The sequence below is a fragment of the Pezoporus flaviventris genome, unplaced genomic scaffold (genome assembly GCF_033815535.1).
Source record: "Pezoporus flaviventris isolate CSIRO_AGI_PZ_B2104156 unplaced genomic scaffold, CSIRO_AGI_Pfla_v1 ptg000018l, whole genome shotgun sequence".
Classification (NCBI taxonomy): domain Eukaryota; kingdom Metazoa; phylum Chordata; class Aves; order Psittaciformes; family Psittacidae; genus Pezoporus; species Pezoporus flaviventris.
In genome coordinates, this window is record NW_026892566.1 from 2,735,188 (window position 1) to 2,761,930 (window position 26,743).

The window sequence follows — 26,743 nt, forward strand, 5'->3', positions numbered from 1 at the left end:
AGCATTGTGACGAGTGACTATCAATCCAGTCAGATCTGTTCTTATCCAGCAGTAGCAGTCATGTTTTTCCTTTGTGTTAACTGGTGCAGTGCTTAGTTAAAAAGACAGCACCGTTGTTAGTTTTGCTTGCTTTAATGGGGGGGAAGTTGGTGTTTAAAGTGTAGACACCCTAACTCCAGCCAGGGTGACTCAGTCCCATAGAGGCAGGCCTGCCTGTGCTGGTGTGCAAGCATCGGTGGAGGAAATGTGGACTTCGCTGGTATGTCCACTGTCCCCTGTGAGAGGTGCAGCATGGGCGTACTGGACAGACAGCTCGTCCCATAGCAGTGCAAAGGCTCTCACCTGAACCTCTCTACAGGTCTCTAATGAGGTGGCTGTACTCACAGGAGCATCCCTGGGGCTGCTTTTCTCCAATACAGCCCTTGCCCCTTTTGCCTTCCTAGCATGCACAGCCAAGTCTGACCAGTACAGAACAGAGTGGGCAGGAACTGCTTGGTCTTCAGACTGCAGCATACCTGATCCCCAGACTCATATGAACGTGCCCTTCTGCCAGTCCCCTGCAGTCCCTAGGGGAGGCTGCAGAGAGAGAACAGAGAGAGTCAGCTGTTTTGAGGGGCTGCAGGAAGCCTGTCAGGGCATCTCACTGAGCAGAGTTGCCCTAGAGACAAGTGGCGATAGTGTCCTGCAGAAAGCCTTTGGACTGAGCCTCAAGACCGTTTTCTGTGTTGGTCCTGGTTGCTGAACAACCTTTCTTGCAATAAAAGTTGTCCAGGCTCCAGCTTTGTGCAGGATGCAAAAGCGTGTATCTTTGCCTGTGTAAGAGGGCTTCTCTAGGATCCACAGCTGTGATGGGAGCAGTTGGCTGACTTGTCACTGTCCTTTGGATTTACAAAATGAGGTGGCCTCTAGTGAGACCAGATCACAGCCAGGACCATTCACCTTTGCAGGAGGCTTTCTGCAGTACCAGTTTTACAGTGACCCCCCCAGACCTATTGTAGAGGCCTCTGCTGGGGTTACTGGTGTCACAGAAGACTTGTTTTGGCAACCAGAGCCCTCCTTGGGCAGGAAGAGAAAATGGGTCCACTCCCAGCATACTCAGCCCATGCCTTAACATCAAAATCCTTCTGCCCTGCCAAGATTTCATCTTCACACTTTCCATAGGCTTTCCAGGGAACACCACATGTAAATGTGAGCTGTGAGAGAAGTTACACAGTCTTGAGGGAAAGAGCACACAGCTGTAAACCGACTTGATCTACGGTGGTCATTACAGACTAGCACGTTAAGTTTGAGTCTCTTTCATTCTAAAGACAAAATGTGAAGACAGCTGAGCCAGCAGGAATAGCTGATAGTGCAACATAGGTGCTTGTGAGAGCTACCTGGCATTGCTGTCAGCAGTGCTGTAATGCCTCTATGGCATGCCAGCATTATGACAAACTGTATACTGGATGAGCAGCTTGCTCCACTACTCATTAGGAATTCAGAATTAGACTCACGCACCTGTATATCTGATGCATTAGTAGAGACAGAAATCTCATTTCAAATCTCTTTTATATGCTTGGATACAGATAAGAGTGTCTTTGCTGGTGCAAGGCAGACTCTCTGACCAGGGCAATGACAGATTTTGGAGACATCTGAAAGCAGTACTTCCTTGCTCCTTTAACCTGTCTTTCAAAATAAAGCTAACTCTAGTTTAACCTACAGCTAATTTCACACAGTCATTTTGAGGATCTGAGGCACCACATCATCATTTTGAGTACAACTTCATGCATCTGGCAACTTAATGCATCTGGCAAATATGGAGACCTCTGGTTTGTGCTACATAGCAGATCTGATGCACCCTTACATCTAAAAAATACTTTTATTAGTTTAACATGTTCAGAAAGGATTAGTATTTTCTTAAACCTTTATTAAAACCCCTTTATTAAAAACAAGTATTTGTAAATATATAAAACTATAAAGTACAAAGTGCTTCTTGCTTCCCAGTACAGTAGGACTCAGGAGTGGCAGGTAAATTTGTTGTTAATTTGTTCAGTGTATTAGGCCCAGGGCTGAAGAACTGACCAGCTAGTTTCAGAAAAGACAGCTAACCTCATTCCTCCAACAAGTTCAAACTGATCTTGTTTCACCTCAGTTTCAGACTTCCTTCCTGCTCCTTTTGACAGTGCTTACTGGTGAGAGCAAGACTGAGCTGTAGGGACTAGCAGGCTCCCTAAAAGGATGCACCTAGGTGTTTTACAACGGGAGAGCTTTCCAGTTGCTAATGGGGAAGAGAATTCAGGCACTGAAAGAACAATCTGTACAGTGTTCTTCATGGAAAGTACATTCTTTGCTTTGGGATTATCTTCTAGCTGGACTGGGCAAAGCCACTGGTCCAATTTGCATCAAGTTCAATTAATCAGCAAGTACTCAGATCCCCTCGCAAAATGCATGGTATGAAGTATTACCAAGTCCCATCTATTTTTTTTTTTTAACCCCTGTTAATATTACAGAGTGAAAAGTTCTTAGGTTATACATCTAGACTTGAACACCTAAGCAGGACAATGAACCACTGTGAAAGTACTGTACAATGAAAAACACAGTTGTACCCATTGCAGTTGTTAGGGTAACTGAACTCCAAATAGGATCTTTTCTGTCACTATCCATCTATTCTAACACTAAAGAACAGCTGTGAGTTGTAGAGAGAGCTGGAAGGTGTTTGTTGATGATGTTTCTTACTTGGTCTCCTCCCAAAAGCCCCTATCATCTGCAGAAACATGACAGGTCTCTGTGTTCTCCAAGTGGTCACCTTTGCTAGTTCTTCTGCCAGCTTCCACCTCACGAGGCACTGCTCCGTCACTCCCCTAGAAGAGAGCTGTCCTCTCAGTGTTCCCACATAGGAGAGCATGACTTGCCCGGGAAAGGTGACCTACCCCAATCTTAGACCAGCAAGTTCATCTTCTTATGGAAAATCTAAACCACTGGAATTGCAGGAGAGGTGAAGAAGGAACAGAAAACCAAGTAGAACAAGCTTATCCTCAATGTCTCAGCATCTGGCAGGACACCAGAAAGGTGAGAAATGCTGCCATATTTACCTTCTGCTGCTTGCTTTCGCAGGCAGCACTGTAGGCAAGGCTCTTCTTTTCCTGTTCATAGGAGTGGACAAAGTGGCTCATTGGAACACACTTGTATTGCAGATCACATACCTACACTTACCTGCTGCAGTGGAAGGTTGTTCTAGCTCCTACTGCCCTTTAACAGAGGCATAATTAGCTCCAAACTCTGAGCAGAAGAGTTGCTGTGCTGTGCAAGAACCACAGTCCTTAAAGTTTTCCACCAGGTCTGTGACAGGTATGGCTTCCACCCCTGAAAGCTTCCTCCCACCCCCACAGTCCGAGTACATGAAAACTAACAAGATGGCTGAAATATAATGTTCCTCTCCTCTGCAACATATTTTTACCTTCACTCAAGTCAGCTGTGTTACCTGCATAGTTGTCCAGTTCCACTTTGACCTTTCTGGCAGAACAGCCTTTCTTACAGCCCAGACTCACAAATAAATACAACATTGAGGGAAGCACAGCAAAGGTGCTCCAGTGATTCTGCCCTAGCCCTGGCCTGTTATGCAACAGGACCCTGATATCCCAGTGTGCCAGCAGAGCATTTGCAGTCATGGTCCCTGCCCACAGACCTGAGTTCTTCCCTTACTACACCCTTGGCATCCCCTTTTTGGCCTGGCTAGGCTTCAGGAACATCTGCCGTTGCTGTATCTTCTGCCTTAGCCAAATCACCACTGTTTGTCTCAGCACAGAGCCGCTTGTAGTCAGTGTGGAAGAAGATGATGTAGAAACAAGCCATAGCACTGCAGAGGCCAGCCAGCACCAGAACTGGAGCTGCAAGGAAGACACACGCTTAGTCAGTGATTTCCCAGCTCCCCATGGGTGGAGAAGTGTCAAGGTCAGCTCCCAGCACCTGCACAGCCTGAGTGACCACCTTCTGAAGCTACCCCTGAAGACAGTGTGCAGCTCACAGTGGAGCAGTGCCAGTCTACCAACAGCCAAACCTCATCCATGCAGCACTGGCACAGGATTTTGGTGAAATGTGGGAGGCTTCCAGGACTCTTGTTCTGCATAACCCCACAGGTTGCAGGTCTTACACCAGTGCACAGAATGTGTTTGTGAGGGGTTATGCGAAGATGTTTGTGTGTTGGGGAATGGTGAACAAAGTTATGAGAAAGACTGAATCAAAACACTTGAACTTTGTAAGTGAATGGGTCCACACAGGTAGTACTTCTTGTATCATCTGAGAGCAAAGTGTAGGAAGGGTTCACTACAGATAAATTTCAATCAAAGAAGAAACTGTGTTGAAAGAACCTTTTCTGAATTAAAAAAAAAAAAATTAAAATAGTACATCTAAAGGGCTATGCAAAAAGACCTGGAAGTAGTTACATTCTTATTCCAGCAGTGCCTCAAATAAACACCTCCATCCTTTCTCCACAATGTCCCTGTGAGTATCAGACCACAGATGAGCAGAAATGGGTTCCTGTCATGACATCCAGCTCTGATCTGACAAGATGGAGAGTTGCATGCTTTCAAACAAAAAGCAAATTGCTTTTAGGGGCCAGTTATTGTGAAGCCTTGTTCCCTGACAGCTAGTAGAGCTTGTTCTATGGAGCTTCTGCTCAGCCTTCAGACATGGTAGCTAACCTTTGTCTTATGGTGTGTCCCTGAACTCAGGGTCAGTATTACATAAATATGAACCAGCCAAGAGATCAAGACCAGGGTTTAGCCTGCAGTAAAAACACAGTTGTGCTCCTGTTCATTCCAGTTGCTGTTTGGAATATGGAATAAGTCAGAACAAAGCTGTACTGGCATGTTACAAAGAGGCAGCTGTGTATGCAGAAGCAAGGGAAGAAGCTTTCAATCAAAGCCTTTGTAGTCTCAGCCACCCACACTGCAAAGCAGCATAGGCTGTGCTACATGGACAGTGTCTTCGCCCCGGAACAGCTGCTTTCTAGCTTGGTGGTCAGGTCACTGCAGGGTGGCCGTAAGAGAAATTTTAACCCAGAGTCAGCAGCAGCATCCATGGCACCTTAGATGTCTTCCCATTCCAATCTTGCAAGCCTGGTTTAGCAGGAGCAGCAAAGAGTGCACCATCAGACTGGGAGAGGGGGCTAAGAGATAGGCTACCACAGGCATCAGTATTGCAGGCTCCCTCACACTGAGACCTGCAGGAAAATGGGGGCACACAGGGTGCAACCAAGCATCCAGCATCGTTTCCCAAGGATATACATACTTGTCCAGTCCAGGGCTCCATCCTGGTCAAGGGTGCAGGTGGAGGACGGATCCTCAGAAACACGGACGGTGAGAGCTTGTAGCAGGATCATTAAAATCACACCTTCAATTTGGCTGTGGGGAGAAGCCAGCATGGTTATGATACCTGCCTGATTCATCAGTGCTGCAGACAAGCCCAGCTTCCCCAGTGAGAAGAACAGGAAGCCCCTTTCTGGAGCAAAGAAAGCTACTGCTAGCTTCCTCTGGGCCAGGTGCTTGGTTAACTGGCCCTTGCTTACACGGTATCCAGGTCAGCCTTTCAGCATGCTCCAGACATGGTGGCAGCATGGTAGGAGCACTATACATTCCCTCCAGAGGCATGCAGATGAACTACAGCTGTCAAGGAGCTGAGGCTTAGTCACTGGGCAGAGACTTAGAAATACCTCTCACTGCAGGACTGAGGACTGGGAGGAAGTCAGCCAATGACTTCAGCTTCTTCCTCATTCATAGCTGGCTGGCTATGAATGAGGCAATGGTCCACAGCAAGTAGGAGACAACTGCCTTCAAAGGCAGTGCCCAACACCTCTCTTTGACTGATGCTCTTGCTTCTGCAGTTCCACCTGACGTACATATATGGCACCAGGCCATGCATACCTGCTTAGGCCTCCAACAAGTCATTCCTGCTGTAGTCCAGTGCCAACCCTAAGCATGTCAATTGACCACAGGAAGGACGGTCACTACCCCATCTGTTGTGGCCAGCTGCCCTCTGCGTGATGAGCCCCATCTCCCTCAGCAGAGCAATGGGACCTGTCAAGTCCTTGTACTGCCATGGGAATGAGTGCCCCTTTCAGGCACATAGAGCCCATCTGCTTCAAAGGTTAAGAGATGCTGGGCATGGTTAAATCCTGATTTGTGCCAAGCAAGAGAGACCTTCGTATTCCTTCTTGCTTTTCTTGCACCAATTTCACACACTCTTCCTTCCTCTAAAACCTTAGCTCTTTCGCTCTATGGCTCAGGCAGCCAGCTTCCCCCTTATGGTCATGTGCATGGACACCAGAAGGAAGTACAACAGGGTGGCTACCACTGATGTCCTCCCTCTTCTTTGTTTGCTTCCCCACCTCTGTGTGTGTGCCTATGTGTTCAAACCCAAGCCTACTTACCTTGCAACAAAAATCAGGCCTGTAGATGTACCCTCTCCCACAGGGTAGGAACACTCCACAGCCAACTCCATGGCAATAGGATAGATGGCAAAACCAAAGAAACCAAAGAGCGAGCTGGTGATGGCCAGCATGACAGCCTGGTTTCTGAACCGAGAAGTCTGCAGGCAGAAGAGAAGAGAAATGAAGTCTCAATGTCAGCACAGTTGCACAGAAAGTCTCTGAACCCATAACCTGCAGGAAGTCCTAAGGACTCTGTTCTCACCAGTACCTTCCCTATGTTTTCCTGAAATCTTTTACCTCCAAACCCCTGAAGTCAACAAATGGCTACATGATGGAGATTTATCTGTTGAATTTAAGCAAGAAGAGACAGGATCAGCAGAATTACCTGAAAAACAGTAGTGTGATCATATATCTGTGACCTGACTTCCTGGTCAGTAACTTATCAGAAGCATACTAGCACCAAGTGAAACACACAGCTTCCTCCTAGGTCAAGCTAACATTTAAGAATTGGTGTTTGCATTGGGTTACATGTGACAATTCAGTGGGTTGCTGCAGCACATTGATAAGGAAAACTATGCCACAGTTGCAGAGCTCAGTGCCAAGGGAAGTTATTCCTTATCATGGCAGACTCATGTTTGTAACACTGGGGTTTTACCACAAAGAGCCCCCACAAAGCAAACAAAAAGAAATCAACCCTGAAACATTCAAAAACCCTCAAGATCAGTTTAGTGCCTAGAACAGCCTTGTCCCTAACTCTTGAGGAAAGAGCATGGCCTTGTCCAGCCAATGCTAGAAAGAAAAAGCCATATATCCTGCAGCCACAGTGCTGATACCTCATTCCTTAATCGTGTAAGAAGGTCACACAGAGGAACATGAGGTGTCTGAACTGGCATGGCTGCAGCAGGCCTGGTGCAGCTGAACTAGTACAGTCAAGGAAGACTCTGTGTCTGGAATCTGAGTTCAAAGTATCAAGGCATCAAGCAGATTTGAAGAGGTATTTTTTGGTTTACTACTTTGAACATCCCATCTGTATGGGATGAATGTGGTGGAGAGAAGGGGAGGATGGAAAGATCTGCTTGTTGCTCCTGATACAGTCTTTTGCCTATGCCATGCTTTACCTGAGCCCAGGCACACTGACTTGCATTCAGATCATCCCCCTAACAAATCCCAAAGTACTAAGCAGGGAAATGAAAGATTTGCTTTAGGCATCTTGTCCTACACTGAGAAAGGCACTGCATTTATCTGTCTCTTCAAAGTAGAGTTAACATCACTGGGATCTTGGCCCAGGGGGACATGTGATCATGCTGTATTGAAACTCTCGATTTTTCAACACACAGGAGAAATGCACAGCACAAGTCTATTGAAAAAGCAGAGTCCTGCACCAGTCTGGATCCTCTGCACTGCTAGGAGTCCTCTGCCTCATGCGGAGGTTCCTGCTGGGTGATGGCTCCCATTGGCAATGACTATGCTCAACTGCAGTACTTGCACTCCAGCTCCATGGGAGTAAAGTCTCCAGGTTCTGAATTCCTCTCCTGGCTGGATTCAAGTGCCTCAAGACAGGCAGAAAAGGCCTGTCTTGTATTCCTTGAGGAACTACTGCAGAAACAGACACATAACTAGGTCCTTTCTGCTAATCTTACACTCTTGGCAGCCACCACTGTTGAAAACAAGTGTTGGGAAAACTACGTCATTCTTTTTCATTTTTTGTAAGATGAATATTTAGTAATTCCATCTTTTTTTGGGAAGAGTGGTCTTAGGGACAGTAAACAAACATGGTGATCCAATGTGAACAAGTAAAATTATGGCAATTTATTTATATCCTGAATATATCTCAGGCTCCACAGTGACTGTGAAATCCTCAGTAAAGGGTTTTTCTTTAAAACATTCGTAGCCAAGAGGGATCATCGCAAAGCATAACAGGTGGCTTATTGAATGTTGTGACATCAGATAACCTTGGTTTGAGTTGATGATTTATTGGATGGTAACAGAACTGAACCCACAGGTATGGTGCAAAGCAAGGGAGAACTCACCACTGCAAACACGATGCTGGCAAGTGCACTCAAACAGAAACAAACCTTGGTGGACTCTATGAACTTTCTTGTCCGGTCGACATACAGGCCTAGCAGGAATGCACCCAACAAACCACACGTTGTGAACAGTGCACCATTCAGGCCAGCAAATTCCTGGAAGGCAGAAGAATAAGTAACTGAGCAACTAGAGCAGTCAGGAAAGAGGTTTTAGTATCACTGACCCTTCTGCCTGCTGCTGCTGAGGTAGGAGAAGCTTCCTGGCCTGTTGCAGTACATGAGGCCTCCATAGGACTGAGTAGCAAGTAACAGGGCTGAGGTGCTGCTACAGGTGTGAGAGGACACCCAGGGCACATCACTCCCAAGGTCTCTATGGATGACAGGTCTCTGCAGACCTAGCAAGGGAGGCTGGGTACATAGCAGCAGTAGTTCCCTAGCATTAAATGCTCCAGCGCATGCATGCAACTGTACTCTATGGGTAATCAGGTGATTTGTCCACACTTGGTAACAGGTCCAACTGCCTTGGGATCTGCTGCTGTTTATAATCATGCCCCTGACCCTTTTCTTACCAGGGACCACAAGGCAGGCATCCCCAAAGTGTGTTAGACAAGACATAGCATCACTTGGCTGTAGCAATGAGGTCTAATTAGCCAGTGAGCAGTAGTTAGGATGGGGTACATGCTCTGTTGCCTGCAATGACTTTGTCCTCCTCCTTCAGCTCCATAAAAATTCAAATGCAGAAACCAATTCTGAAAGCAGGGAAGCTTTAGCAAATTTGGGTAAACATTTTTCGGAGCCTCAGGGGCAGACTGGAAAGAAAGGGTACCTGGAATAGCTTCTGTGGGCTAAACAGCCAGGACAAGCAAGTCACACACAGACTAAGGCATTGTGATGCACACAAAGCAAGGCTACAAAGTTTAAAAAATTTTCACTTAAAATCCAATGGAGAGTGCAAGTGTGACATGACCAGAGAGGTCACACACTGGTTATCAGACCTGGGAGCTGAGAGGGAGCGGACGGAGACCAGAGGTGTGGATGTGCAGATACAAAAGGTGGAGGGGTGTTTTAAGAAGACCTCCATGGGAATATAAGCAGCAGGACTGAAGTGCTGCCTGCCTGAGGGGAAATGCAGGAACTGGGGCAGACCCTTGCTATTGCAGGAAGCAAGCAGGAGGAATAAGCTGTGCACAAACTGTGCTCAACTGTAAAAGCAGCACCTGGCCAGAGTCATGGGAAGGGTGGGGAAATAACCATTACAGTACTTCTGACTTCATCTGCTGCCCTGGCTTCATGAAAGACTGCAAAGAGGAAAAGGTACTTGCATCAACCTGCGTTCAGTTTCATCCTAGTGCCTGCCTGAGCCCCATCCTACTCTGGGGAAAGTGTCCGGAGGCTGCATAGGCATCAGTGGTCTGGAGTGGGTTAGAAAAAGCACACTACTCTTTTTTTTTTTTTTTTCTCAAAAAGTGTTTGATAAGTAAAGGCTTTTCATTTGCAAATGGGAGCCTGACCATGGGCAGTAATGAAAATGCAGATCGGCCTCTATACTGAGAGACTGTGCTCTGGATTAACATGCTATCTATGTTAGATAATATGAGCAAATAAGATATAAGACAATGCACTGTATTCAGCTGTCTTCATTTTGCTCAGAGTTCCTTGTCAGGGAAAATCTTTTTTATGGTATGTGGGCAACGGGCAGGAAAGAAGGAAGACTCACATTTGAATACCCCTTCTCACAAAGGATCTGTTCTAGCAGAGCTGAAAAGCAGGTGAACATCCCAATTCCTCCTCCAAAGCACACTGCCAGGATGATGTACGCCTTGTTTCTCAGGAGCTAGAGAAAGAAGTTAACATAACATTTAAATAAGTGGAGGAGGAAAAAAGGCATGGCTGTAACAGTAGAGTTGAAGGTCGGTGGCTCTGACCCCTCATTTGGAAATGTTGACAGGGCAACCCCATGATCATTAGAGGAGTTTGGCTCTCTCCTGTCACTTCAGCCAGATAACAAGTCCAAATATGGGGAGGAATGGTCTCTTCAGTGCCCAAATTCTTCCTTCATTTTGCCATGTGCTCTCTCAGCTGCTCAGAAGGCTCAGGTTAAGCAGTCATCCTGGACGAGCCCAGCTGTGCCTGTCTGGGCTAGTCAAATGGCAGCCAGGCCACAGCTGAATGGTGAGAGAGTGTCTCTCACAGCTTTGCTGTGAGCAGCTTCTGCTCCCTAAGGAAGGGACGGAGGGAAGGGAGGGAGGGAGGGAGGGAGGGAGGAAGGAGGGAAGGGAGGGAGGAAGGAGGGAAGGGAGGGAGGGAGATGGAAGGAAGGGAGGGAGGGAGACGGAAGCAAGGGAGGGAGGGAGACGGAAGGAAGGGAGGGAGGGAGACGGAAGGAAGGGAGGGAGGGAGGGAGACAGAAGGAAGGGAGGAAGGAAGGGAGGGAGGGAGACAGAAGGAAGGGAGGAAGGAAGGAAGGAAGGGAGGGAGGGAGACGGAAGGGAGGGAGGGAGGGAGACGGAAGGGAGGGAGGAGGGAGGGAGGAGGGAGGGAGGGAGGGAGGGAGGAGGGAGGGAGGGAGGAAGGGAGGGAGGGAGGAAGGGAGGAAGGAAGGAAGGAAGGAAGGAAGGAAGGAAGGAATCCTGGTCTCCTTCAGGAAGCTTTCCATAGCAGCTTTGGTGGAGTACAGTTCAGTGTCTGCTTTGTCAGCAGATTCCCCAGCATATCCCTGTCTAGCAGGGCTGCATTCGTCACTCCAGCATGGGTCTCTTTCTGTGCTACAGCACTTACCATTTTGAGCCCTGCGAGGAATGGTTGGGAGGTAGAGGTAGTGGCACTGGCCGAAGGAGGTGTTGGAGGCACCTTCTCGTGAATCCCCACAGTTGCCAGAGCACAAGCTGTTACCGCCGGGATGGCATAAACACCCAGCTACACAACACAAAGTAAAGACATGTTAACAATCTTTCCAGCACCATTGCCTCCAAATAAATCTATTAGCCCAGCTGGCTGATTAAAGTAGTCTTCATTTACCATCAAAGGGATGTGCTTTCCTTCAGGCACTAGTGCAGGTGACAGCACGTTTGCTATTAGAATACCCAAGGGATTGGCTAGAAGGAAATAAAAGAGACACTTTTTCATGCAAGTAGTCAGAATCGTGTGTCCACCCCTACTGCCAGTCAGCACCAGAGCTCAGTGTGCAGCAAAGCAATGAATAGGGACAGAAAAAAGACATATAAAGGGAGAAACCAGGAAGGCAACATTTGGAGAAGTTGATTCTGTGGTCTCACTGTTGACACATCTGTTCCCTCACCCCCATGAAGCCCATTGTCTCAATCTGTTTCCCTACAGATTGGTTCTCATCTATAAATTACAGTGTCCTAACCCTCACAAAGCTGCCTCAGTAAATGCTAAGCTGAAGGAACAAAATGAAGATGGACAAACCTGTGACATCTGTGCTGATGTTATATAGCAGCAGTAACAATTAGAACTTTCCATTGTTTACTGCTCCTATGCCATCAGGTACATATACACATGGATGAGATCCCCGATCTGCTCATCCTGAGCCTTCTCAAGGGTGAGCAGCCCCAGCTCTCTCAGCCTTGGCTGACATGACAGATGCTCCATTGCCTTAATTGTCTTAGTGGCTCTTAATCAGACTTACACTAATATATCCATATTCTTCTTGTACTGAGGAGCCTATAACAGGACACAGCTCTTCAGATGTGGACAGGGTACCTCCCTTAGGATGCTGGCAATGCTATTCCCAATGGTCATGAGGATGCCACTGGTCTTATTTGACAAAAGACATGAAAAGCAGGAAAACACTGTGACAGCTCTCTAAATTGACACCTTTCAAGACAATATATTACCCCAGTAAAGCCCAAGCTGCCATACAAGATTATCTCTGCTACCAACTACAAAAAGTTACATAGCACAAGAAAATCTTGGACGCTTGCCTGTACTGGAGTAGGGGGTTGCATTGTTACGGGGCTAGAGTTGAGGAGTGTGTGAAGCAGTACTGCTGGGACTCAGCCTGGGAATGTCTAAAATTGCAGGAGACATTATTTTAACTTTTAGGGTGATGTTCTGCAAACGGTCAAACAAGTGAAAGCTGATTTTTGCTAGTGTGTAGGAATGGGATTTGGGATTGAGAAAACCAAAGCCAACCTGGAATCGAGTCTGGTGAAGGGCAGTAAGAATGGCTTCTACAAGTACACTAGCAGCAAAAGGAAGATTAAGGAAAATGTGAGCCTGCTGCTGAATGGGGCACGAGACTTGGTGACAAAGGACATGGAAGAGGCCAAGGTATTCAATGCCTTCTTCACCTCAGTCTTCACTGGTAAGGCTGGCCTTCAACCCTGAGACTAAAAGTTGAAGTCTGGAGCAAGGAAGATCTACCCTTAGTGGAGGAGGACTATGTTAGGGAACATTAACTAGACCAGACATACAGTCCATGGGACGATGTGATGCACCCATGAGTGCTAAGGGAGCAGACTGTTTTCACTGCAAGGCCATTCTTCTTTAAAAGGTAGGTCACGGCAATTTCAAGAGGCTTCTGAGGACTGGAAGAGAGTGACTGCCACTCCCATCATTAAGAATGGCAATAAGGAGAACCCAGGGAACTCCAGGCCTATCAGTCTCCTTTTGATCCCTGGGAAGGTTCATGGAACAACTAATCTCAGACACCATTTCCAGGCACATGAAGGGCAACAAAGTGAGCAGTAGTAGTCAGCAAAGGAGAAACGCTTAACCAACCTAATAGCTTTCTACAGTAAGATGACTGGCTGGGTGGATGTTTTTTATCTCAGCTTTACTAAGGCTGTTGATACTGTCTCCCACAACATCCTCATAGACAAGCTGGCAAAGTACTGGCTAGATAAGTGGACAGTGAGATGAACTGAAAGTCAACTGAACAGCTGAGCCCAGAGGATTATTGTCATTGGCATGAAGTCAAGCTGGAGGTCAGTCACTAGTGGTGCACCCCAGGGGTTGGTACTGTTGGTACTGGGGCCAATACAGTTTAACCTTGAAGAAAAACCTGGACAACAGGGCAGCGTGCACCCACAGCCAGTGTGACACTGTGAGGAGTGGTTGACAGAACAGATGCCTACACTGGCATTCAGAGGTTCCTCAAGAGGCTCAACCTTGTGAAGTTCAACAAGAGAAAACATAAAGTCCTGCACCTGGGGAGGAATAAACCCCTCCACCAGTACCCACTGGGGATGACCAAATGTAAAGCAGCTCTGCAGAGAAGGACATGATGTGGGGGAGAAGATCCTGGTGGACATCAAGTTGACCATGAACCAGCAACACCACCTCACAATAACGAAGACCATCAGCATACTGGGCTGCATTAGGCAGAATAGTATCAGCAGGTGATCCTTCCCCTCTACTTGGCAGTCATGAGGTCACATCTGGGGTACTGTGTCCAGTTCTGGGCTCCCCAGTATGAGGGAGACATGCACTTACTGGTCCAGCAAAGGGCCAAAAAGATGATTAAGGGACTTGAGCCTCTGTCATGTGAGGAGAGACTGAGAGAGCTGGGACCGATCAGCCTGGAGAAGCTGCTTGAAATCAGTTTTGCAGAGAAGGACATGGATAGACTGCAAGTGTAGCATGAGCCAGGAAGGCACCTTTGCAGAAAGGTGTCCAAGAGTATCCTGGTCTACATTAGGCAGAGCATTGCCAGCAGGTGAAAGCTGGTGAATCTTCCCCTCTACTCAGCCCTGGTGAGAAGCATCTGGAGTGCCAAGTCCTGTACTGGGCTCCTCAGTACAAGAAAGATACGTAGTTAATGGAGCAAGTCCAGTCAAGGGCCAAAGACATGATTAAGGGACCAGAGCATCTCCCACATGTAAAGAGGCTGGAACAGCTGGGACTGTTCAGCCTGTAGTAAAGAACTTAGATCGAAGATTGTACAGAAGAGGGAACCACACTTTTCTCAGTGGTGCCCAGTGGCAGGATAAGAGGCAATGTGCAAAAACTGTAACACCCGAGAATCTATCTGAATATAAACTTTTTTCCTGTAACAGTGTTTGAACACTGAAACAAGTTGCTCAGGTAAGTTGCAACGTCTCCACCCTTGGACATAGCCAGAACCTGGGCAACCTGTTCTAGTCAACCATACTTGAGCAGAGGGTTGGACAAGACCAAGAGGTGCCTCCTAACCTCGTCTGTTCTGTAATTCTGCTAAGACATCATTAACAGTGCCACAGAACACAACCACGATAGAATTTCTGTTCTGTGTTTGTACTAGCTTATGATCCTGGTGAAATCTTACCTGCTTCTATGTAGGCAGACACAATTAAACAACAGTTTCCAAGGAGACGGATTAAAGCTTCTCTGTTGGGGTAAAATGTGTCTGGGCATTGTAACAGACTGCCTGAAAGGTACTGTCAGATGTTTCCATGAACTATCAGCATGCTAAAGCAGTTCCTGAAGGTGTGGGATAGGGGTGGGAATGTGAGCATTGGGCTAAATTTGAAAAGACTAAGTGAGACTATTTGAGTAATTACAGGGTTTCAGCCGCTTTCTCTTCCTGAGAAGAGAAATTATATGAGCCAAAAGGAAGAAATTAAAAGGTCACTTGAGTTAATGAACTGTACATTATGGTCCAGGGGTCCTGATGGATTTGCTCGCAGTACTCTGCAATGGGAATGTGTATTTTGTGGACAGCGATGTTGACACACTAAAACTGCAGGGTGCAGAAAAAGACAAATGACATGCTGACAGACAGCAGTAAATGAAGCAGAGGCCACTTCAGTGGACTCAGACAAGTCTTTCCTGTCTGACACAGGAGAGTTTCTCACGGTCTTCAGAGGCCAGCTCTTAGCCCTGCATTGCTTCTCTGTAGGTAGGTCTCTGTAAGTGATGGGGAGAACCAAAATAGGATAAATACTCAAAAGAACAGCTGAGTCATAGTGACTTCAGCTGCTCCACCAGATCTTGTTTTGTCACAAAAGCATAGGCAAGCCTACCCAGAAGCACTGGGGATACTGACAGGAGGCTGTAGGACTGGTTTCTATGTGCAGCAGTGATACTGACAATACTGGAATGCCGAGTGCTTCTCTGGCACTAATACAGGAAATGGGTATTGATAAATTGGAGCAAGATGAGAGAAAAAGCTCAAGTGAGCAACATGCAGACATGGAGACATGTGGGAAGAGGCAAAAGGAAATATCGGCATAAGGTGACTGGGTTGAAGCCATTCAGTCTTTATAGGCAAAGGAGAGAAGAGGTGACTGTCCATAACTACCTGACAAACGGGTGCAACAAGACTGAATAGCTGGGGAGATAGGAGCATCAAGACAAGAAGTAACATGTAGGCATTTGCCAGTGAGGTAATTAACCACAGAGTAAATTACTGGGGCTGTGGCAGATGCTCCTTCCTTCTAGGCAATATTTAAACCTTCTTGAAATGAAATCCTGATTTTGTACAGCACAGTAATGGGTGTAGCCAGACATTATTAGCGGAAGCCCTTTAAACAGCAATATGCAACTGTTGCAGCAGATAATAATCACTGTACATACAGTCCTCACACTGAAATCTCAACATGCTACCAACTGAACAGCCTCAGATCTTGGGTTTCCACTGTTCCTTGCTCTTCAGTTTTATTCTGTCCTACAGTTAGATCCATTTGATCCTGTAAGGACTGAGAACACTTTTTAATTTTTTTTACTTTTACACAAAGTGAAAGAAATGCCTTTTGGCTGCTCTCTCACTTAAAAAGAGTAAGTTGCCTGCAGGGTGGAGTCCTTCAGGGCAGTGAAGGATGAAGTGCCCAGTGGTCGGCCCCTGGTAGTACTTGTATTACACCACACAGACAACAGAGCCCCTTCTCCAGCACGCAAGGTGAAGGTCTGTCTGCGTCCTGGGAAACAAGGTGGGCCACAGGTCCATTCTATTCTAGGGAAGGCACTACAAGAAGAGTTTATTTGTTCTGACACTATAAACCCATTCTTACTAAACAACAGTGCCTGTGCTCTGGGTTTGCAGCAGCATTGGAAAAGCGGTATAAGGGTGCCCCTTTACTGCCCTATTCTCCATGAGTATGCCTTCCCAACTCCAAGACAGTAGGGAAAGAAGGTGGCTGTTGGCTGTTTTGAGGGAAGGGCAGATGGGGCTGCCCCACACATTTAGGTACTGTAAGATTCCTGGCTGGAGCCAGTGAGCCAGCCCAGTTTCTGCAGCACCTCTCAAGTCTTTGGAGAAAGGAGGAAGAGATTTCTTCTCGCTGCTGGGGAGAATGTCACATGGAGGGATGAAACAGGTCTGTCAAGTGCAGTATCCTGTCTCTAGCAGGGCCCAAAAGAGCAAGAGAGGAATGAGATTAGAGCAAGTGTACCTGGTGCCTCCCCTCCAGTTTCTCAGCTTCCAGACAATTTGCAAGGCGGATGTGGTTTCTGCATGGATAGTCCTGCTGCATTTAGCATCCCCAACATGTTCGTGTGGCCAGCTCTGTATATTTTATCTGTGTGTGCATACACTGAGCCTTGCTACTGAATGAACTGGTGGACAAAATTGCTGCAGCAGCCTCACCTCTATCTGGTTACAGAATTTGGCAATTGTGACCACTGGCATCAAATGCAATTTGGACACCTTCCTAACAAGTTGCTGAATTAAGGCCACTACAGACATTAAATAAGTAACGCTGAGGACTATCCCCAGCCTCTATGATATTTACTTAAGGACGATCACCTTGTCATTGCAGAGAGGAAGGAGGTTGGGAGCCTGGGTAGCTTACTTTGAGTGCTGCACCTGGATTTGGCTAAGGCCCACTTCTTGCTCCCCACCTTGGAAAAGCTGTCTTGCAGTGCCTTGAAGGCGCTGGTTTATTGCACATGGCTACGAGAGTCTTGGATCGAGTGGTATATGCAGGGCCAAATGGGTGTAGTACAGAGGGTTTCCTTTGCCTGCTGCTTCTGAAAGGCAAACAAATGCAGCAATATTACTTTGCAGCTATCACTTACACATTGATGCAATCGTATTCGCTGTTGCTCTCTGGTGGTCTGGAAACCATAGTGCTGCCAGCTTTGTCGGTGAAAAGATGATAAGGGGCTGTGCCAGTGCACAGAGGCACTGCCCAGTAAATAGGTACCAGTAACTCTGGGAACCCAAGTTCAGGAACTTCAGGACACTGAAAACCCGGATGATGCCACCCATCATGTTCAGCCACGCGCTCAGGATCACCTGCAGCAAGCAGAAATAGACATGATTTGTGTGCTGAAGCCTGAAGGGCAGAACTTAATACAACTGAGCAGCTTGAGCCAGGTCTCAGATGCACTACAGGAGACACTGAGTGTTAGTAATCACTGCATGCGAAGTTGCCTGCAGACCACCCCTTTGGGCTACTACAAGATGCTCCTGATCCAGCAGTGAGTTACCTGAAACATTAGGCAGCATGGTGGCTGTCCTGGCCAAACATAAGAACTACACCACAGTATATTATGCAAGACAGAGGATATTGTAATGGAATTGATGAGATATTCAAAGTTCAGTAATTAAGTTCTGTTTGCAAGTTTGCACCATCACCCATATTTTGATGTGACAATCTAAAGATCATAGCAATGAGTCATTCAGCCTGCAGATGCTGCAAATGCTCATCCATGCCACCAGCATGCTAGTGTTTCAGTGCCACATTCTCCAACACTCTTGCTTCTGGGAATACTGTGTAGAGATCCCAAGATGGCTTAGCATAGACCTCTGAGCTTACAGGGGTCCCTTGTTTGCATCCTGCCCTGCTGCCCCTTAAACTGGCCCTGCAAACAAAAGAGCTGTGCTATCACTTCTCTGCAGCAAAGCCTACCCATTTACAACAAGCTCTTCACAGGAGCAGCCCACAGCATCTGTCCCTGTCAGCTGACTAAGACAACAAAAACTGAAGCAAGAAAAGGCAAGTAGGGATGCAACATTATTCTGATTTTTCCCACTGCTACCCACCTTAGAGGTGACGCGACAGCTATTAGGGAAGCAAGACAGAGCTTTCAACATTCTCATCCTCTGCACTATTTGGCAAGACTCCCATAATGCTATCTTTAGGTGAAAACACCCTCAGGAAAACAAAACAGTTCAACTCACGGCACATCTGAGCCCCAAGCTGTCAAGAACCCACGTTGCCACCAGACCAAATGGGATCGAGATGAGCAGGTACACTACTGAGAGCCAGTTGACCATCTCCAGGGAAATGTGGAAGTAGACCGCTGTCTTATCAGCCACAGGAGCAAACGTCAGCCACAGCTGCAGAGAGCAAAAACTGGTAAACATGAACACCTCCACCAGAACAGAAGTGTAGCATACCCTCAGACTGAGTTGTGAAAGAGTTTGCCATCTTAGTTTCTCCTTGAAATTGCAATAAAGCTGATAGTAAAAATTCAAACCCACAATGTCTGCAGTTACTCATGCTAGGACTATTTTACTACTGGCATCGTTGTTATTTTGGCCCAGAGCACAAAATCCATTTGACTACCTCATCCCCAGTCACCTAGTCCTGCTGCTGGTAGATGGCAGAAGCAAAGGTCAGTACCTTTTTCTGTCCCCTGGTTGTATATGTTGGCCCCTGATGCACTTACCTGATGCAAGCAATTCTTACAAGCAATCCTTCCATGCTACCATAAACCAAACAGAGGCTGCCATCTCTTCTTTGCAGCTAACAGCCTCTTAAACTGAGCCTGATATTTACAGTTACTGGTAATCCCTGGATGAGGCCTTGTAAGGACAACTTTGCTATGTGTTGGCCAAGACATTATTCCATGCTGTCTTATACCCACTCAACAGCTAGGTAAGGGTCTAGAAATCCACATTATTGAGTGCTTCAGAACATGTAAACACAACAGATAACTATTCAGTAACTATCCGTTTTTACCTTTCAGTGCCAGATCTGAAAATATTTCCCTAAAGCTCGTTTTAGGCACATAAGATTGCTGTCCGCTTCTGATTTCTTCTGGAAAAAATAGGGCCTGCTTTGATCCTCAAATCAGGTCCTGAGATCTTGCCCACAAGGAAGAAATAAGGGTACTACCCTAATTTTAAGGATGCTACTGTGGGTTCTTTGTGAAAATGTGCCCTCTCTGGTGGCCTAACCTGAGAACAGGTTTTAATAATGTGAATGTAAGCTACTCCACTGTTAGAAGATGACCTCACAGCTGTTGTATACTTAAGATGATCAAGTTTGCAGAAACGTGAACAAAAGCTTCAGCTACAGCTTCTTACAAAAGAACTCCAGCCGCTGTCTCTTTCCAGGTACCCCTCTCTGCCATTACAAGCTTTCACTTCACAGCCCGCATCCTGCAGAGAGCATCACCTGCAGCATTAATGTATAATTGAAAAGGGCTTTGGTAACCTCAGAGGAAGGTGTGCCCCTACACTCTGCAACTTCTTATTTCCAGTGTTCCTATTTACTTCTTCCACACTGGATACCACAAAACCTACCACAATGAATGGAAGCAGAAGTGACGATGAGCTTTTCTTCTTTCTTAGTGTCAAAGTGTGAGAACAGCCACATGCAAATCATTGTTTAGCTAAGCTTTCTCCTTGCAGGGATGTAATAAATAAATGGCAGTAACAGAAATTCTGAATGTATCATCAGTGCCCTAGCAAGGACTCCAAGCATTAGGCCTTTGCTCCTTGCTGAAAGGAGTCGACATGCCAAATCTCCTGCATTCAACACACAAAGCTCACATCACCACACTGGGCTCAGACCAAGCCCACACTCACGTGGCAACAGTCAAAGGTCTGGCAGGGGATAGATCTGGTGTTCACTCAGCTTCTACAATCAGGTGGATGAAGATGCTGGGTGCTGAAAGAAACTGTACTCATTAGACAAGGAGGCTGTTCCAGGTCACTGGGAGACTTGCAGCAGAGATCTAGTAACATGAGCTTTTTAAAATTCCTTGAAATAGTGTATTATACTGGAATGATGTTATTGTCTTGTCTCAGGAAGAAATTTCACCCACCTTTGTTTTCCAGAACTGATCTGCATCATATTGGGACAGGAATTTGAATGTTTCATGCTATTGTAACTGTTTAAATGTTACAAGCATCACTAAGGCATGAGCATTAGTTTGATTATGGGATGCTAAACTGCTGCTGAAAAAAACCATCTGTGTATTTCCAGCAACAGCAATTCTCAGTTCCTCACTGTCTTCCAGATTGGGCTGGTGATGAAATACCTTACAGGGAACAGTGTAATTAAAGAGATGGTACATTTTGTAAGCCAGCTTGAGGTACATTTTCACTTTTCCCACTCCTCCACACAAGACCCTCACCCATGCATGACATCACTAGAAGAGTGATGCCACTCTCCTAATGCCGGAGCACAGCATTTTGCCTTCAGTGGCTGTATACACCTAGGCAAGCTGGGATCAAGCACTCTGGCAGGTTTCCGTTAGACCTAGCAAAACCATTCCTTGCTGAAAACCAAGCATTTGGGCTGCCCTGTATTTCTATACTAAGCAAGAGTACCAGTTCTAGCGTGTGTGAGAGCACAGAAGGTGGGAAACTGCAGCATGCCCAAGCCTGAGTTTGCTCTTCAGAATAGGAAGTGGGTTTCTTTATGAAAAAGTACGGTTTTGACTCCATTCAGGCAAGGGCTGTTTAGCCTGTCTTGGTTTAACAGAGAAATTCAGAACTGGGCAATGGAGTTTGAGGTGCAGCTGCGGTCAAAGTGGTGGCCAGGTGACCCAGCAAGAAAGAGATGGCATCGTCAGATTTTGCCAACACAGGGAAATTGCCACGCTAAGCAAGTGATTTGGATTTTCTCAGCTTTGGATCTTCTCAGCTTTGGATTTTCTCAGCTATAATGACTTTATCCACAGTAGTTAGTGAGCTCTTCTGCTGGGAGCTTGTGCCCTCTTCTCCTACATGTTTTTTCTGAAACTCTGCCAAGGCTGGTAGTTACTCAGGGACTGCTGTGATACATGTTCCCTCAGGCAGAACAGGGTGAGGATGATGCAGCTCTTTTCCTAGCAAGGTCTAAGCCCTGTAACAGCTTAAGAAGCAGAATAGAAACCGAGAGGTTCCTTTCTCCTCCATCCCCCAAGGGCCATTACCTTCACTCTGCTTTGCCACACCGAAACCAGTATCAAAGCTCCGTACTGTAGACGACAGATGCAAAAGAAGAGAGAATGTGTGGGCTGGTTGCTCCTGAGACAGATAAAAGAGCAACCTCTGTCCTTGCAGGGCTGTCTACACACTTTTCCAATCCCCGCACCCTTTCTTCTAGATAACCTTTTGTTTTGTCTTCTCCTGCACCTTCCAGAAACTGCCTGCTCCCTTCCCCACTAATTGTAGGCCTGCTTGGGCATTCCTCTAACCTAGAGCAGGTTACAGCTGTTCCCATCCTGCCCTCATTTCTAAGCCAGTTTGTTGCTCTTTCTGATACCCTGATAAACCCCTGATTCTTGGACATGGATTTGGCTGTCTTCCTCCCAGTACTAGCCCAACCCCTTCAGTTTTCCCCCTCCTCTCAGTCCCTTCTACCTCCATCTTCTCCAGGTTCCGTTCCTCTACCCTGTTGCCTTTACTGTTTTCACTCCACCACAGACTCTCCAGGACCTATTTCACCTACAGGATTCAACTTCTCTCCATCCATTCCAAGGGAGCCCAACATTTGCCCTCTCTCTCACCTCTGCAGGAGGTAACCAGTGGGCTGTGAACCACCGATTCTCTGTCTGCAATGGCTGAAGGCAGGACTCCATACAGACTTTACACTTTGGTAAGCAGCAGTTGTGAGCTGCTGTTGGTAAGCAGCATAAATAAATACCACCCCAGGATTTCTGGAGCTCAAAGAGCAGTAGGGATATATATTGATGCATCACACATGTAACTAGGCACGCTCCTGCCAGAAGCAGTACCAAAAATGTTGTTCATGAAACGCAACTTATTAACCAATGTCTGCTCTCCTTTTCAGCAAATCAAGATTCTGAAAGTGAAAAGCAAATCGACTTGTAGAATGGCAAGTGCATGCAATCAGGCAGGTTGCAAATTAAGCCATTTTGCCACATCAGTGGTGGTATTAGCTAGCTAAGGCTGCCGTATGTAGTGTTCTTTACTATCTGGCATATTGTATAGGTGTGCACAGTGTAGAAATGCCTTTGTAATACCTTTTATGTACAGCTTGAAAAGGAGGAGCCAACAGGACAAATTAGATGAAACAGGATGTTCTGCTTTGTAAGAGGCACAGCTTGCCTATCCCCAGGCTAGCACTGCCTGCAGCCTCTCTCCCAGTCCCAGCATGCTCTCTCCCATTCACCTAGGCACTGCTTTGAAGGTGATGTAGGATGTCTTTCTGAGACATGAAGGCTGCCTCCTCCTCCCCTGGGCTGGGGTTAGGGTAAGGCTATGAAGACCTTACACCGGAGTCCTCATCTTCAAGGTCAAAAGGAACCTACAGTCTTGAAGCAAACAGCCCGTGGCCTCATGGGAAGGCACCCATGCTGACACAGCAGCCTAGCAAGTAAGGGCAGAGGCAAGACATTCATACAGGTCCGATTCCTGCTTAGTCTCTGCAGCTCTCAGGAGGAGTACAGGACAGAAGAGCCAGGCAGCAGGAGCTGTGAGCACATGCCTATCTACAGTGGAACTGCTGGAGCACACAGGCTAGGAGCGTGCAGGCCCTGCCCTGGAGCATGCCAGTCCCCACTTGATCAACTCTCCTTCCTCTTCCAAGTACACTAAGAGGTGGTAGAAGTCCTTTAAGCTGGTGAGTCAGAAACACCTGGCCAAATGTAAGCCAGCTCCAAACCTCTGCTCCCTTCCTCTTCCCAGCTTGCTCACACTGATAACCACAGAGTAGGGCATGAAACATTCTCTTTCATTCTCTGTGCATTTCCCTGTTCCCAGCCCTAAGGCAAGAAAAAGTTCCTCCTGTGAAACACAAAGCTCTCACTTGTTCAGCTTCATAGGAAGGAAGCAGTGAGGGAGGATGTCTTTGTCTCAGCAGTTTACTGCTACAGCAACCGTCAGCACACTATGAATACTCTTAAATATTAAAATTGCATATTAAAAATCCCCACACACTTAAAACCACAGCATCAGTTTGACAAAACAAATCTGGGACTTCTGTTGACCCTCACCAGGAGTGCTGCAAGAGACAGCCTGAGATCAATCATCTAAGCCCAGCTGTGGTCAGAACAATCTCTCTGCCCAGGACTGAAGGCAGCAAGTAAATTATACTGATGCCTACTTATGGCCTTCTTAAGACAACACAAGGGCTTCGTACGCGATATTGTTAGTTAGGAATTTCCAGAATAGGTGTATTTAGGAAATGAGAACCAATCCCTGGCAAGATAGTACCCACTTTCTACAGCAGAGACAGTGGCTTTTAAACTCAGGTCAGTAATAGATATTCAAGTACGAACTAGCACGAAAAGCCTCCTTTATGCTTTATTTACCCCATAGTGCTCTGGTTAAAGACGGGTTTTCACATGATGTGGAGCAGGAGGAAGTAGGGAAGAGTGCCCCTTTCATCACCATATGGTCTGGCCTGGCTTTGTTCAGTCTAAAAACTTAAACAGGGGAGACTTAGGATAGATATAAGAAATAAATTCTTTACTGTGAGGGTGGTGAGACACTGGCACAGGTTGTCCAGACAAGTTGCAGCTGCCCCCCATCCCTGCAAGTGTTCAAGACCAGGCTGGATAGGGCTTTCAGCAACTGGGTCTACTGGAAGGTGTCCCTGGCCATAGCAGGAGGGTTGAAACTAGGTGATCTTAAGGTCCTTTCCATTATGATTTTAAAACAGACTGAACTAAAAAACACTGCTTTCTCAGCCTGCTCTTGCTGCATGATGAAGTGTGCTTCCCTGCAGTTAAGCTGTTTCTATCTTGTCTTCCTGACAGTCTCTCTCTGGATTGTATCCAGTCTGCCACTTTTAGTGACACAGAAGGCCACTGAATTGCACATGTGCACAGGTAAGAGCAGGGAATACAAAGCACCATCCTGGAAGCCTGGTCCAGGACATGAGCTGATCTGTTCTTTCCAAGTCAGACAATTCAAAGTTGTGACCCCTCATCACATGCTGTTGCAGACAGCCTGACACAGTTATACATAGAACAAAATGCTGCATGCAACATCTGCACAGGAATTGAGGCCACCTCTAACTTGCAAAGCAATTTTCACACCATAGGACTGGTAAATTAATCTTCCCATCTGGAACTTTTAAACAGCACCCAACCACTTTGATTTCACTGGCTTTTAACTGCTCCCTCCATTTTAATGTGGTTTTTATGAGGAACATTTAAAAGAACCTCTAGCATCAGGAAATGTTTGGTTACAACTTTGTACATCAACCTACTTGCAACTCCAGACCTTTGCAATGGCTTAGGAACAGTATTACCACCGTAGGATATTTACTAAACATCCTATTTTGAAGTGGTGAAGTCCTGTCTTAAGTTCATACTGGGGCAAAATAATATCACAGATAAATGAGAAGTTGGCAAGAGATGAAGGGGACAGACAACAGTACAATCTTTCATGGCTATAAAATTTACAGCAACATGAGTTGGGACACATTTATACTTGCAGATGCATTGAAAGGGTATCTGTTTTTGGAGTAACCCTCCAATTTCACTGTTAATCTTTTAGCAAAGTCAAAGTCTGACAAGACATCCTGTAAAGATTTTGTATCGCTTCCATCATCCATGCTGCCACAGTCCACTTCTAGCAGGATGTTTTTTCTTCCTAACGTTCTTGTGCTGTGCCGACTTACCTGCAAGCAAACAGCAGGGCTTCACGTTGCTTTTCTGCATGACATGTTTTACACTCTTAAAGGATACACCAATTTTCCCTTGAGGAGCCACATTCATTTTTTTTGTTTTCCATATACAGCCAAATTCTCACTATGCTTTCCCATTTATCTACTCCAGCACTCTTGCATCATGGAATACTTGCTCTTCCTTCTGAGCATTTAATGTCTGCAGGTTGCAGTGCCTAATTTTGTCTGCCACACAGTCTGCATTTGCAGCATCGTAATCCTCAAGCATGTGAATAATTCTGCATCAGTCTGATAACTATCAGACAATGTTCTCAATGGTTTCTGAGCAAAGATTTGGGCTTCCATCTCATATACCAGGACTTGGTACAGGGAAACTTTACATGTTTATCTCAAAAATTACTGAATTTGGTTTTAATCTGTTCAACAGGGGGGTTATCTATCATCCCCTTTTTTCAAGTTTTCTGAATAAAGTGCCTGTATGCAATAAGAAATTCACATACCAGTACGTTTTAATGCAGACTCACTCCTAAATTGCTGCATGTACAACAGAAACCTACTTGCTCCTTTTTCTGACCAGATAAATCTGCTGTCATACGTCAGCAATAAGTTACAGCTAACTCCTGCTCCTCTACCCACAGAATTTCACCACTGTTCTCACATTACTAGGTTTGAAATATGTGGCTCTCACAGGCGCTGAATATTTCTATTCCTCCCAACGGCCTGTGGACCAGACTCGGCAGCGAACTCAGCTTCATCCCAAACTTGCTCTGCGCTGCGGCACTTCCTGCTGTGCTCTTCCAGCTCACACACACCCTCCCGCCTCATCCTGCCCTTCCCCCACCTCCCCTCCACACCCCGGATCCCACCGGTCGTAAGAGAGGTGTTCAGGCCGAAGTCGTAACCAGAGACACAAAGTTTAGACAGAAAAGCCGCTTACTCGTTCCCTAAAACACGTCCGGGCTGAGGCGTCTGTGCGCTACGCGAGCGCAAACGAGCCTCGGTGCCGCAAGGATGAGGGGGTGGATCTGGGACAGGGCACCGGGGCAGAGTATTGACGATTGGTCGGCTGCTTCTAGGAAGAGATGGGAAGCGGTTTGGGCTCCGGAGAGCCCTGTCACCCCATCCTCCCCGGGCGGCAGCAGCCAGAGCTGCGGCACAGGAGCGGCTCCGCCTCCTCCTGCGCTCACGACCGCCCGAGTACCCCGGGGCTGCCGTCGGCCGACCCTTCCTTGTCCCCCGCCTCCGCAAGCCGCGCGCCCCTCCGGAGAAGCGTCCCCGCCGTCCTGCGCCGCCGCGGCCCGCTCTCCTCAGCTAAGGGGCCTCCGCGGCGCAGCGGGCTGAGCCGGGCGGCCGGCGGGTCCCGGACAGGCGGGGCGGCCCCGCGCCGCACTCACCATGGCGTTGGAACAGTTCAGTAGGCACACGGCGGCCAGCAGAAACCACCGCCGACGGTATGTCTTGAACTGAGACAGCCGGCCCACGCCCTGCTCTCCTAGCAGGCTCGCTGCCTCACCATTCTCCATCGCAGCTCGGCTCGACTCGACTCGGCCCAGCACAAACAGCACAGCACGGCTCGGCTCGGCTCGGCTCTGCTCGGCTCGGGACAGCCC

At 47.0% G+C, this 26,743-nt stretch overlaps 1 protein-coding gene across 1 annotated transcript; it reads right to left on the bottom strand.

Moving 5' to 3' along the window:
- Positions 1-1,885: 1,885 nt before the first annotated feature.
- On the bottom strand, positions 1,886-26,676 carry SLC49A3 (solute carrier family 49 member 3). The gene is made up of 10 exons (XM_061455078.1): positions 26,528-26,676; positions 18,500-18,658; positions 17,392-17,611; positions 11,452-11,528; positions 11,212-11,349; positions 10,151-10,267; positions 8,437-8,589; positions 6,407-6,564; positions 5,269-5,381; positions 1,886-3,866 (listed from the first exon to the last, which is right to left on the bottom strand). Exons 1-10 carry the CDS (start codon positions 26,654-26,656, stop codon positions 3,712-3,714), a joined length of 1,419 nt encoding a protein of 472 aa, XP_061311062.1. The 5' UTR covers positions 26,657-26,676; the 3' UTR covers positions 1,886-3,711.
- Positions 26,677-26,743: the final 67 nt, after the last annotated feature.

What these genes read in the sequence shown, in the direction of transcription:
- SLC49A3 (XM_061455078.1), bottom strand. Translation starts at nt 26,656, where the DNA reads ATGGAGAATGGTGAGGCAGCGAGCCTGCTAGGAGAGCAGGGCGTGGGC. An exon ending in GCTTGGGGCTCAGATGTGCC is followed by an intron (nt 17,612 to 18,499) that starts GTGAGTTGAACT and finishes TGCTTGCTGCAG; the next exon opens with GTGATCCTGAGCGCGTGGCT. An exon ending in GAATACGATTGCATCAATGT is followed by an intron (nt 11,529 to 17,391) that starts GTAAGTGATAGC and finishes ATTTCCTTCTAG; the next exon opens with CCAATCCCTTGGGTATTCTA.